Genomic DNA, 13,476 nt, shown 5'->3' with positions numbered 1-13,476 from the left:
AGTTGACACAATGAGAGGATACCACATCCACACAAACGTTTTTTAGAAAAGATAGTGAAAAACATTAATCAAAATAATGAAAATTGATGAAAGCAGGATTTATTTAAAAAATGCATATTTATTTTTAATTTCACAATTCACTAAAAATTTTGAAATCCATGATCTCATTTGATTCTCACATCAACTCTACAAGGCAGGCTTATTACTACTCCTATTTTACTAAAGAGAAAATAGATTTAAGTGCTCAAGGACACAGGACAACTATAAAATGGGAAAAAACTCATGCCTAGGTTAGCAGTAGTGTAATGTATTTTAAAGAGAGCAAGATGTAAAAACAAAGAGACTCAAGAGCTACCCTTAAGTTTTGCTAAGAGCAAAATGGGAAATGAGGGAAATGCAGTAGCCATAGAGGGATATGGAGACAAGAGAGGGTTTTGTTAAGATGGAGGAAAATGAATATTCTAGAATGGAAAAATCAATTAGGCAGACGAAAGAAGAGGAAAATAGATGGAGTGAGGTCCTTCATGGACGACCAAGTATAGGATATAGAGGAAAAGTAGAGGTATCAGCCTTAGCACCACCCACAACAAAAGGAGGTAGCTCTGGTAGGACTCTGCAAAAATTCTGTCCCAAATTGTTTGTATAGTCAGTTAAATCTAAAATCTCCAAAAAATCTAAAATCTAGGGTTATCAGCTGAAAACAAGGAAATTATATAAAATCTGCCTACGACAGTATAAGAGTTAATGGGTAAAGTACACTTATCAGGCAGTACAAAGGGCCCAATTAAAGTTAATGTTCATGAATTTTAAGTGAGACAAATCAATGTGGCTTCTAGCTTCACAACTGCAAGCACAAACAAAACTGAATGTAATCACTTTTGGGGTTTTCCAAGCAGAAACAATGAAATGACAGTGGGACCATGTTGTCAAGCACGGTCATGGTTTTCTGTGTATGCCCTCAACCTCATAAAACCATCCAAACAACTATTTGAAGTTAGTACTTTCAGTGGCAGTACTCTCATTTTAAGATGAGGAAACAGGCACATAATTGGGTAACTTGTTCAAGGTCACAGAGCAAGTACTACAGCCAGGACTGAAACTCCGGCAGCCTGGCTCAAGAGACATGCTATGCTCATCCTTGCAAGAGAGTAATTATAATCACTGACCCTATTTTAGCTGGTCAAGAGTGGAGGCAGTAACATGAAGGGAGGGCCAGCAAAACGAAATATGGATCAAATGAATTATACGTCTCGTTAGAACTGGAATCAGAGGAAAGGTAAAGTAGAATACTAAAAATAGATTACTGGGAATGGGGGAATAGCTACAGTTTTTAGTAATAAGATCTAGTAACCAGTTATGGGACTGAATAATTGAGGTAGAGTAGAAGGAAAGATCACTGGGTGAGAGATTAAGGAATACAAGACCAGAGTATGACCAAGACTGTCTTTCACAGATACTGAAACTACCAAAGCCATTGACTTTGTGCTGGTGGCAAGTTAGTAATCACACTGGCATTCATTTCTTCTTTCTAAAATGAACGCTATTAACGTATTTTCCATAATTCTGGTGTAGCGTTCTTTTTAAAGCAATGTCGTTCACATGCTGTGAACCTCAGAATTGTGATCATTTTACATGGTTTTGACAGAGATAAAGGCAGCTACATCAGGAAAAATGACCATCAAGATAACTAATATATGTCCATAGTTACTATCTACACTTCCCCATCTCCCATTCATTCTTCAACCCAATCAAACATAATTTATGGCTTCACCATTCCATGGAGATTACTTGTCAGGGTCACTAATAACCTCCAAGATGCCAAAACCAAAGGGCATGTCTTTTGAATTCTCAAGCATTAGATACACTTGATCCTTTCTTTTTCTTTGAAACATTTTCTTTTCCTGGATTCTTCTCACCTCAAAGGTTCCTTGACTGACCTCTTCACTATTCAATCTCCACATCCAGGCTTCAATTCTAGGCCTCATCCTATTACCTAACAACATTCTCACCATGGTTCTTCAATTCTAATAGCACACAATTAATTACATATAGTGCATAATTTAGGGTTCAATTTTCACAAGTAATGGACACTGAAAAAAGATTGCTAGATCTCATCTGGTCCAAAGGACTGAAGTCAACCACATATGCTGCCTGTTGTCAGGGCTCTATCTCCAACCCAAACTTCTCTCTGGAATTGAGATTCGTAACAAATATCTTTGTCATCTTTACTTGAAAGTAATAGGCATCTTAAACTTAAGTCTTGAGTTCCCACTGCAACCCCAAACCTGCTCCCCTTCCCACCCTCCATGTCTCAGGAAAGATCACAAGTATTCACGCAATTTATACAAAATATAGGTTTAATCTTCAATTTCTCAATTTTCCCCACTTCACCCCTTCAAAAACCCTCAACTCTACCCTCCCAAATATATCTCAAATCCATCCACTTCTCTTCATATCTGTGCTATTTCCCTAAAGCCTTGTCTGTTTAATAAGACTACTATACAAGCCTAAGTCCCTGCTTTTGCTTTTCCTCTTGCTTATCCTACTATCCATTTTCTATACAGCAGTTAAACTAACCTTTAAGATCATAAAAGAAATTTTTCTGCTCTGCTTAAAATTCCCCAAAGGCTTCCTATTTTACCTCAAAAACCTCCTGCTTATTACAAAGTCCTATAGACTCTGGCCCCTTGCCTAACTCTGATCTATCCCCTCACTTCTCCCTCACCTACTAGATCAGCAATACAACCCTTTTTTGATTCCCAAAACAGTCTCAAAGATCTTTTCCTACAGAGATCACTCTTCCTCATCTGAGTACTTATTATTATTCAGATCTCAGTTTAAATGTCACTGTATTCAAAAAGGCCTCAATGACTAGTCAATTTAAAAGTAGCCACCTAGTCATGCACTATCACGTTACCTCACCCTATTTCAATTCTCTACATAGCTCTTAGCATTATCTGATTATTAAAATTTGTTTTTTAATTGATTTATTCCATTGTAATATATGCACTGTAACAGGACAAGATTTTTAGTAAGTACTCAACAAATACTAAATAAAGGAACCAACATTCAAATATTGAGGGATCACTAAAAGAATGTATTCAAATCATTCAAATGAGGTTTATTAAATGCCCACTATGTGCTAGGTATAGGAAAAGCAAAACTCTGGCAGAAACCATGCCAGATTTCCCAGGTACTTTCCGTGTAATGTTTTATCAATATGCCAAGAAACCTTAATTTCATCTTTGTAATGGAGTATTTTTTTTAAGAGATGTTATTAATTTATTTTAAAGAGGGAAAAACATCTCAAGGAGACTCCCCATCGAGCATAGAGCCCGACATGGGGCTCCATTTCAGACCCTGAGATCATAACCTGAGCCAAAACCAAGAGTCAGACACCTCAATGGACTGAGTCACCCAGGAGCCCCTGTGATACAATATTTTAATACATTTACTCTTAATGTTTTAATAATCTAGGAATCTTCTATAACAAAGTACTATCTCCTGCACAACTATATTAAAGCACAATAAACCACATTAGGAATAAGTGCTAATAAATGATGGCCAACAAATATATGCAGAGCAAGTACTAATAATATTTTACAGCATAATCACAAATATCATACAAATAAATCACAAACCAAAGCAATTGTTTACACATTACTGTACCGTACACTAAGTGTACTACCTATAGTAACTGAAACTACTGTATCTTTCTAATTCTTTTATCCAAAACTTCCAACATATACACACAGCTCTGATGTCACTTTATGTACTATTATAATCACATTTCAGCTTGTTCATTTAAGTCTCATCTCAAATATACTGTTTTCCCACTTATTTAAAGCACAAAACAGTGACAAGGGTTAGCATATTAAAGAATTAAATCTGAGTATCACATACTCTTCTGTGTCATCATTTTTAGTGATACAGTAAGACCTGCAATGTTTACAATCATCTCAATTTTTGTTCTTTAATCTACCTGCCCTTACTTAATTAATGGGTTGACGTAACCACAAAACAGAAAACTAATGGACTTTGGATATAAGCTTTATTTAAAGATTTTAGTTTTTAAATTTTTATTATTTTTTTTTAACTTACTTGACAAAGAGAGAGAGAGAGCGCGCGCGAGCGTGAGCACAAGCAGGAGGCAGTAGGCAGAGGGAGAGGGAGAAGCAGGCTCCCGTGGAGCAAAGAGCCTGACATGGGGCTTGATCCTAGGACTCTGGGATCATGACCTGAACCAAAGGCAGGCGCTCAATCAACTGAGCCACACAGGCGCCCTGGATATGAGCTTTAAAAAAAAACCTGTGTATCTCATTTTTATCTAAATGTCGTTCCATCACATCACCAACTTTCAGAATTTTTAGGAATTTTATACAATTAGCAGTCCATTAGACATCTCAGAACTCTTTACATAAATTAAATTCCTCCTGGTTTTTTTTTTTTTTTTTTAAGTACATTTCTTTAACATAAAACTTCACACAGGGATCCCTGGCTGGCGCAGTGGTTTGGCGCCTGCCTTTGGCCCAGGGCGCAATCCTGGAGATCCGGGATCGAATCCCACGTCGGGCTCCCGGTGCATGGAGCCTGCTTCTCCCTCTGCCTATATCTCTGCCTCTCTCTCTCTCTCTCTCTCTCTGTGACTATCATAAATAAATAAAAATTAAAAAAAAAAACACAAAAAACTTCACACAATTAAGAATATTCTCTTTAAGCAATGGTCTTCCCATCCAATCTTCTCATTTTGTTTCTATATTGTTTTAATAGTTTATATGAAAAAATACAGTACTATTGTAGTAGTAAAAAGACTTTTGCACTGGTTAACCCTAAAGACAGTGCATGGTAATGGTCAAGTAAATGATACAAAATGGCTAATAGGAGTTACGAAAATTTTGGAAGTTGAAAAAAGGGAAGAGGACTTTCAACATTCAAAAACTAAAGCAAACACAAACAATTTAAAAACAAATTCCACTGCTTTCCCCACTTTGTACATCTCCTACTTTACAGCTTTTGAGCGACTAGGTCAATAAGGCTCCCAGAAGACCTACCGCATCCCACACGTACGTGTACTCCTGCGCTGCCACTCAAAGACCACTAAACATATACATGTTAAATGAATCACTCCCAAGATTCCTCTTATCTCAGTCTTTTCTTGCTCATTCATTTTTGCTCCTGCTCATCTCAAGCTCATGAGAGTTTCTATACTGGCCACTTCAAGTTGCTTAATTTTCTTTAGTTCCTTCTAGGTAAAAATCAAACAAGGAGAAATGTTTGAGTAGCCAAAATCGAGGTCTCAGAGAGCAAAAACTATTCATTTAATGTGGATCTCCCTACAGGTCTCACTAAAATCCTATTTTCTCCCCTTTATTTTAGAAAGACCTAATGTCTTCGGTTACTTAGTTTCACAACAAATTAGAAACAAGACACCTAGATTCTTCCCATATTAATATAACTTTCATTGTTTCTTTTCTTACAGGAATTTTACCTAAAATATAAAAAATGGATATTAAAAAAAACACTGTAAACATTTCTGAAATTTAAATCTGTTAAAATGAAATCCTACGAGGGGTGCCAGGCTAGCTCAGTGGGTGGAGTGCAGGATTCTTGATCTCGGGGTTGTCAGTTCGAGATCCCCATGCTGGGTGTACACATTACTTAAAAATAAAATCTTAAAAAAAAAAAAAGGAAATCCTACAAGTCATTTTAATGTAAATGCTCCATACCTCACTGATGAAATGTTTTTATTTCTTGCTCCAGACTAACAACTTTAGTTTTTATACTTAGCTACTACAATATATTTAGACAAATAGCAACAAAAAGCTGAAAAAGCCACTCTGTAACAATGATCTTTCTGAAAACACACTTTTAGAAGTATATTTATAAATCATTTAGCTCAAGACATTCCTTGGAAATAAACTGGTAAACAGCAAATAGAATTAAGAGTATATCACAAACACAATATTGGCTCTAAGATAGTCAATGCACAACTTGCCTCAAGAGCTATACAAGTATCACAGAAGATTCAGTGGAGCTGTAGAAAGTCACTGCGTAACTTCAATAAACCCACAGGTATTTACAAAAGCCTCCTTTAGGTTTCAATAATTCTGGAGTTAATTCTGAATGTCATAAACTGGTGAGGTTCCTGTTGCATCGACATTACTGCAAAGAACCAAAGTCAGACTTTTCGTGAAAAGTTGTCTGAAAACACTAATCATGACAGCTGTGCTTTAAACTTTCATCCTTTAGCTTATTAGTACACCCTCAGCAATAAAGAAAAATTCAACATGATGTTAGTTAACATCAATCTACGGGTGTTGTCAATTCTGAGGACACTGAAAAGTTTCTCATTTATCACTACTAACTCCTGCACCTTTAAGAACTTATCATAAAGCATACTTTTACACATTCTTGCGGAAGAATTATTCCATGCCAGAGTTCCAAAAAAGATCGGGAACTACATTTTCTTAAATAACTGAAGATGCACAAAACTTCAAATTAAACGAGACAGGTAAAACCTAACACTATACCCTCACCCAAAGAGTACAGTGTTCCTTAAGGACTGATTTCATTTACTGGCCACCAATTAAATACCATTTAACCCTCCCATCTCTGAAAGGCAGGTAGGTAACAAGTTACAGAGGCACAAATGCAACTGGTCTAGTGAACACCAGGACCCTTGATCTCCACCCAAAACACAATCAACTATCTCTTCTAAAATACAGACGGGCAGAAAAGAGCTGGTTTAAACTTAACATGACAATCTTAACGGTGTACAGAACCACAACCCCAAAACAAAAGCAGATTTACACCGGCGGCCCATTGAGATTCTTGGCATGACGTCGTACTGACTTCAACACAGTGGCGTTTTTGCAGTCACAACTACACAAGAAGGCTTTAAAAGTCCACCACGTGGACTTCGGAGGTCTTCGAGGGTTTCCCTGCGGACGACAATCCAAGTTTTTATTTTCCTTTCTTTTTTTTTTTTTTTTTTTCCTCCCCTGAAATGTTACCATTCGGGGGCTGAAGAAAAAAAAAAAAAAAAAAAAAAGAGCGCAGGGTTTCCAGTACCCTACATTGACGAGACTTCTAACACGGGTAGTTATTATTACTCGGGAGTTGAGTGTGAGCCTGGCTCTGAAGGGCTCCAGCACGCGCGCGCGCGCACACACACACACACACACGTCTTCACCACCAAGGAGGCCTGGAAAAGTGTGCGATCTGCGTATGGGTGTGGGCTCGGTGGCGGGAGAACTGCGGCTCCCACGCGCGGTCCAAGAGGCTCTCTCTACGCAAATAAAAGGGTCACCGGTTGTGGGGCGCGGCGCGGCGGCGGGGGGGGGGGGGCAAAGGACCGGTTCCCCCCGCCCCTGCTCTCCACTCCCGTCCCCGCGCGGCTGACGGAACCTGGATCTTGACCTCACGGCTCATCCCGTCCGGCTGCCGCCTCCCAGACCTTCGCGCCCTAACCGCGGCCACGCAGGGCTGGGGGACGGCGCCGAGCACCGTGGGCGGCGCGGCGCGGCTCGGTCCCCGCACTCGGGCCCGGAGAGGCCGACTGCACCCCCATCCCCGAGGCGGCCCCCGCCCCCGCCCCCGCCCCCCCAGGCCCAGGCCCAGGCCCAGGCCCTCCGGGGCCCCGCGGCCGTGCGCCCCACAAAGCCGGCGGCCGACTCCGAGCCCCTCGCGCGCCCCCGCCCCGCCCCGCCCCGCCCCCGCCCGGGCCCCTGGCCGCTCGCACCGTCTCGTCGGGGTCGATGTCGATCTTGAAGGTCTGCTGCTGCAGGGTCTTGAGCGTGACCAGCATGGTGCCGGCGCGCAGCTGGGCCGCCGGGCCTGCTCGGGCGCGGGCCGCTGGGCGGGGTCTGTGGCCGGGCGGGGGCCCCGGGGTCGCTCCTCGCGCTCCCGGGAGGAAGGCGGTGGGGGTGGGGGGCGGGGGCGGGGGTGGGGAGGGGGGAGGGGGCTTGTCACCTCCGCCCCGCCGAGCGGCCTCTCCCCCGGCCCCGCGCCCGGGCCGCGCCGCTCCCTCCGCGACCGCCGCCTTCCCCGCGAGCTCGGGCCGCCGTGCTTCCTCACGCGCCGGGCGCCGGCCAGCGGGTCCGCGGGACGCACGAGCGGGCTGTGCGAGCCGAGCAGAGGGAGAATCCGCTACCTCACCACAGGCCGGCGGCCGCCATCAACGTGACTCGCCGAGACGCGCCCCCTCCCCCACCCGAAAAAAAAAATCTGGGGGCGGGGGGTGGGGGGGATGGGGGCCGGGCCGACCCAGCGCGCAGGCGCAGGGTGCGGCGAGGCGGTGCGCAGGCGCGGCGGAGAGCCCCGCCCCGGAAGTGGGGCGGGGCGGGCTGCGGCTCTGGAATGTCGGCGGCCTGGGGCCGGCCGTGCGCAGGCGCAGTCCGGGGCCGTCGCGAGGGCTCGGGGCTTCCCGGCGGCGTCTGCGCCCGGGGCGCGCTCCCTCCCGCCGCGGCGCTCCGCCTACGTCCAGGCTCCTCCCGGCTGCCGGAGTTGCGCAATCCGTAGCCGGGGAAGCGCTACGTGGAGACCGCGCTAAGTGGAAGCCCGAGTGTGGAGGTGGGGCGCTGGAGGGCGGTAGGTTGGGGCGGGGCTTAGGCGGAAGGCTCGGGGCGGCGTGGTGCCGGGGCGCTGGCCGCGCGGACGGGCCTCCGCGGTGGCGACTGTGATGCCCGGGCCCCGGGCCTGCAGACCCCCGGCGGCCGACCGCCCGGGCACCGCGGGCCTAGGGAGGAGCACGGATGCAGGAGGTCACGTTCTCGCGCTGCCCCGTGGACGGAACCGCCCGCCGGCTCCTGTCCCCCGAGAAGTAGAAGGTCACGGTTGCAGCGACTGGATGCACAGCCCCCGCCTCTCCGCGCGTCTCCTCCCGCCTGACCCGGGCGCCCGGGGCTGCAGGGGGCGCCCAGGCCCTTGCCCCCGCGCGAGGGGCCTGCCTCTGCACTCGCTGTGCCCGCTCCCGGGTCCTCCGGGCCCGCAGGCCTGGGGGCTCACTGTCTCGCCTCCTTCAGATCTTGGCTCTAAAGGGCACTTGCTCCGTGAAGTCGGCCCCGACCCTCGGCTCAATAAACCCGCAGCTTCCTCAGCTCCGTTAGCTCCGTAGCATTTACCATCTTCTAGTTACCGCATAATATGCCTATTTATTTGCCATCTCTCTTTTCTTTCTTTTTTTTTTTTTTTAAGATTTTAGTTATTTATGAGATACAGAGAGGCAGAGGGAGCAGCAGGCTCTCTGCGGGGAGCCGGGTGTGGGACTCGGTCCCAGGGCCACCCCCTCCTCTCCGGGATCACGGCCTGAGCTGAAGGCAGATGCACAACCGCTGAGCCACCCAGGGGCCCCAAATCCAGAATTTTAACCCAAAGCACAGTGACTCCAGGTGCTGGGCTGTTCTGCCTCTTACTAAGGTTCCATGTGGCACATTTGACATAAGGTGGGTCCAGTATAAAGGAACGTGACAGTTAGATCACTACCCACGTGACCAATCGCAAACTGCGGCTCTGTGCCATCACCCTGATACAGTGTCACTGCTTCGTTTCTCCCGGATTTAGGAGCTCAGATAGAATTCTTCCATGGGTCGTTCCTGACCAACTTCCCTCTCCACTAACCTGGCATTTCCCCTTTCACTGCGCCCGCATGTCCCTGTATTGTAATTGTCTAATCCTCTGTCTTCTGTATTCCTTTACGTCTACTGTTAGTCACCGCATGATCTCATCTTGTCTTTGGTTTTGAAATACCTCCAGCCTGGACCTGTCCCCTTAGCTGTAGACAGAGTTAGCCGGTTGCCTACACTGTACCTTCACTTAGAGCATATCAAGCATCTGAAGCCTGTCACAGCCCAACAGAACCATTTTTCTCCGGACCTCTCTTCCTCATGAAACCTGTCCCTCTACCATCACCACCCCTCCCTCCCCCACCTTTTAGTTCATGGCACCAACATCTACCCAGGTGTTCAGCCCAAGCATCCAGTCAGCATCCCTGGTAAATTTTTCCTTTTCGTAGTTCCTCACCTACCACATGTAACCCATTATCAAGTCCTGTCAACTTTATTCTCCAGATGATATTCCAAATTCAGCCATTTTCACCATTTCTAATTATCTAACCCTAGGCTAACTGATCCATCGGTATCCTGCACCTGCCTCCCAACTGGTGTCTCTGCTTCTTTTCTCCCAGCAGCCTCCCCAGCAGTCAGAGTAGTCTTTTACGACCTATGATGTGACCTATCATGTGACATGATAAATCATGTCACATCTATTCTTAATACCTAATTACACTTAAGAATACAGTTCAAAAAAAAAAAAGAATACAGTTCAAACTCTTTACCTGGCTTTGAAGAGGTCAAATGATCTGAGTCCTGCCAAATTCTCTGGCTTCATCTTTTTTCTTCTCTCTCCCTTTCATTCACTGTCATCCCTCTGAACCTCATTTCCTTTTTTTTTTAAGATTTTATTTATTTATTGATAAGAGACAGAGAGAGAGAGGCAGAGACATAGGGAGAGAAGCAGGCTCCGTGCAGGGAGCCCGACGTGGGACTCGATCCTAGGACTTGATCCTGGGACTCCATCCTGGGACTCCAGATCACGCCCTGGACCAAAAGCAGGTGCTTAGCCACTGAGCCACCCAGGCCGTCCTCCTCACTTCCTTTCATGCCTCAAACAGGCTAAGCTGGTTCTAACCTCTGGGACTTTGCAATTGAGGTTACATCAGCTTAAAACTCTGTCTTTCTGCATCTTTGAATAGCTAACACCTTTTCATCATTCTGATCCCAGGTCACATTTTATTCCCTTAGGACTTCTTCAACAAGTGCACTGATAATTAATATTAATTGTTTAGGTGAGGCACTATCCACTTTATGTGGATGATCTCATTTGAGTCCCCACAAAACTGTAAGATAGGTACAAGATTATCTTGGCTTAAATTTTTTCATGGATCTACTTGAAATTATTATTTTTCAACTTGTTTATGGCCTATTTCATATTACTACTCACTTCCCATGTCTGCTTTTTGGACAGAGGAACTCACTTGCATTATTCACAGCTCTTTCCCAAGCACCTCAGTCAGTGCCTGGAATGCAGGTGCTCAGTAGTTTATGTTGACCGAATCCCAACTCAGCTGTAAGCTCCATGAAGCCAGGTGTTGTGTCAATCTTGTTAAGAATGGCATCTTTAGAGGTGAATGCTCAATATATTTGGGCTGAAAAAATGGTGAAGTTACTTTAATCACAATTAATTTAGTTGAAATTTAAGCAGTTGTAAGAAACTTAATCTGAAACCGTTTTATAATTTATTATAGTTTGATTATAAATATATTAGAACTTATTAGAATTCATTTTTATTACAATATTAGATGTATTTGTTATACCTTTATTATACTTATTTGTTATAATAAACCTTTCCTGCTACAACTGCTATTATCTAGCACAAAAAAAGGGAGGTGAGAGATGCCTTTTCATATTTTAGTGTATATTTTTAAAAATACGTTTTGCTCATAGCAAAATAATCAGCATAGAAAGGGATTCATTGAAAATAAATCCCCTTGTCCCCTTCCTAGAAATAATAATTGTTTTGAATGTCTTTAGACATCTTCTAGATATATACTGGAATATATCCTCCCAGATAGTTGTGGCAACGGTAGATTTTTTTTTTTTTTAAGATTTATTTATTTATTCATGAGAGACACAGAGAGAGGCAGAGGGAGAAGCAGGCTCCCCACAGGAAGCCCGATGTGAGACTTGATCCTGGATCAGGCCCTGAGCCAAAGGCAGACGCTCAACCCCTGAGCCACCCAGGCGTCCCAAGCAACAGTAGATTTTAAATGCCAGTTGAAAGATTCACCTGACACACTTTTTAAAGTACAGTATTTAAATAAAAAGTTTTTTGTTTTCTTTTAATTTCTGAAAAAACTATATATAGATAGATATAGTCAGATATAACCAATAGCTCAGGTTGGACAGGCTATATGCCTCCTTGTTAGATGTAGTTGCCTTTACCCAGAGTCCCACAGTTTATATAACAGATGATGGGACTCCACCCCCCCCACACCCCTCCCAATACAAAGGCCACTGAGATGAGAATGCTTGTGAGCAAGGCCTTGTAGGATAGGCCTTGGGCTTCTCCAAGAGCTATTAGGCCAAGATAAAAAGATGGTGGGAGTTGTTGATTCCAAATACTTGGGAACAAGCCAGGTAATTTTTCTTGCATTTTTGGAAATCAGTCAAATGATTTCAGGGAAGAAAATGAGCAAGCCAAGATGCCGCAACTGCTGACTTAGAAAATACTAGGGCAAAAATGCCAGAATTCAAGCCATTCATTCAACAAATCATTACTGAGACTCTCCATGCCAGGAACAGTTCTGGATGCTGGGGATACAATAGGGATCAAAACAAAGTCCCTGTGGAGTTTATATTCTCGTGGGATAGTAGATAAATTGATAATGAACTAAAAAGCAAAGATATTTTTAATCTATGAGGTGATAAGTGCTTTTTTTAAAAAAAGCACATGAAGAGCATCAGCAGTGCTCAGAAAAAATAGTTGGTACAGAGAATGTGCCAGATATTCTTCATTCTTTTCCCCATCATTCTTCCCTCTTTGTTGCCCAGCAGTTGGGTGTAAGGAGGCTGACCTATGAACTACCACGACTGGCTTCCTGGGGAATCGCTGCAGGAGATGGGTGTGAGCAAAGAGAGTGAAGTTAGGAATTTATTCTTTGTGGTTGGTAGTGCTCTTGCTACAAGGTTGTACGGTGCTCCTCCAGGGGGCAGAAATATACCCAGTGGGTCACTGGGGGTGGCAGATGGGACCACTCCTGCTTTCCTGCCTTGGTTCCTGGGCCCAACTGGTCCTACTGGGAACAGAATGCCCTATAGGGTTCTCTGATTTCTTGTGTAGATTGCATCCTGGAGAATGAAATCCTCCTGCATAGTATTGCCTCTGAGATGGTACTTTAGCTGTATGATCAACCAGCCATTCATTGCTCTCTCAGTTTGGTTCTTCTGGAGAGGGTGGTATATGAGAAGATCATGCGATCACTCCCAAACCTCCAGTGTGAAGTGGGTCCTTTGACTGGATGCTATGATGGGTGGGGTTCCACGTCTGTGGATCAGGTGCTCTGTAAACTCCTGTATGGTGATCTAGGCTAAAGCTCTGCTGGCAGGAAATGTAACCTACCCCAAAAATAAATGTCCATTCTCATGAGAATAAATTGGTCCTCCAGTATGCAAATGGCCCAGTTGCAAGTCAGCTTCCCACCAAGTGACAGTTGATCCTTCAAAGAACAGTACCACACTGAGAATTCAATACTGGTCTCTCTGTCTGTCTCGGACAGTTTGGATAATCAGAGGTGATGATTGTTAGATCAGCCTTCCTGAGAGTTCATGCCAAGAGACCATGCCTAGTCTCCATCTCTGCCACCATGGTCACTCCATTCATGTGCCCATCATATTTCTACTCTTGCATCTTTAAAGTCTA

General features: G+C 44.5%; 1 protein-coding gene across 2 annotated transcripts in view; it reads right to left on the bottom strand.

The window, feature by feature from the left end:
- The window catches only part of RAD23B (RAD23 homolog B, nucleotide excision repair protein), a 45,921-nt gene extending 37,993 nt beyond the window's left edge, over positions 1-7,928 (bottom strand). Inside the window, exon 1 of one of the 2 annotated variants that reach the window (XM_025432073.3) lies at positions 7,742-7,928. In XM_025432073.3, the coding sequence (XP_025287858.3) occupies positions 7,742-7,807 (66 nt within the window). In that variant the 5' untranslated portion in view covers positions 7,808-7,928. Of the gene's footprint in view, positions 1-7,419; positions 7,581-7,741 lie in introns of those variants that run through there. The other variant, XM_035696814.2, reaches the window with a different exon arrangement.
- Positions 7,929-13,476: the final 5,548 nt, after the last annotated feature.

This window comes from Canis lupus, chromosome 11 (assembly GCF_003254725.2).
Source record: "Canis lupus dingo isolate Sandy chromosome 11, ASM325472v2, whole genome shotgun sequence".
Classification (NCBI taxonomy): Eukaryota; Metazoa; Chordata; class Mammalia; order Carnivora; family Canidae; genus Canis; species Canis lupus.
Note: the sequence above shows the minus strand (reverse complement) of the source record. Positions and strands in the feature narration are given on the sequence as shown.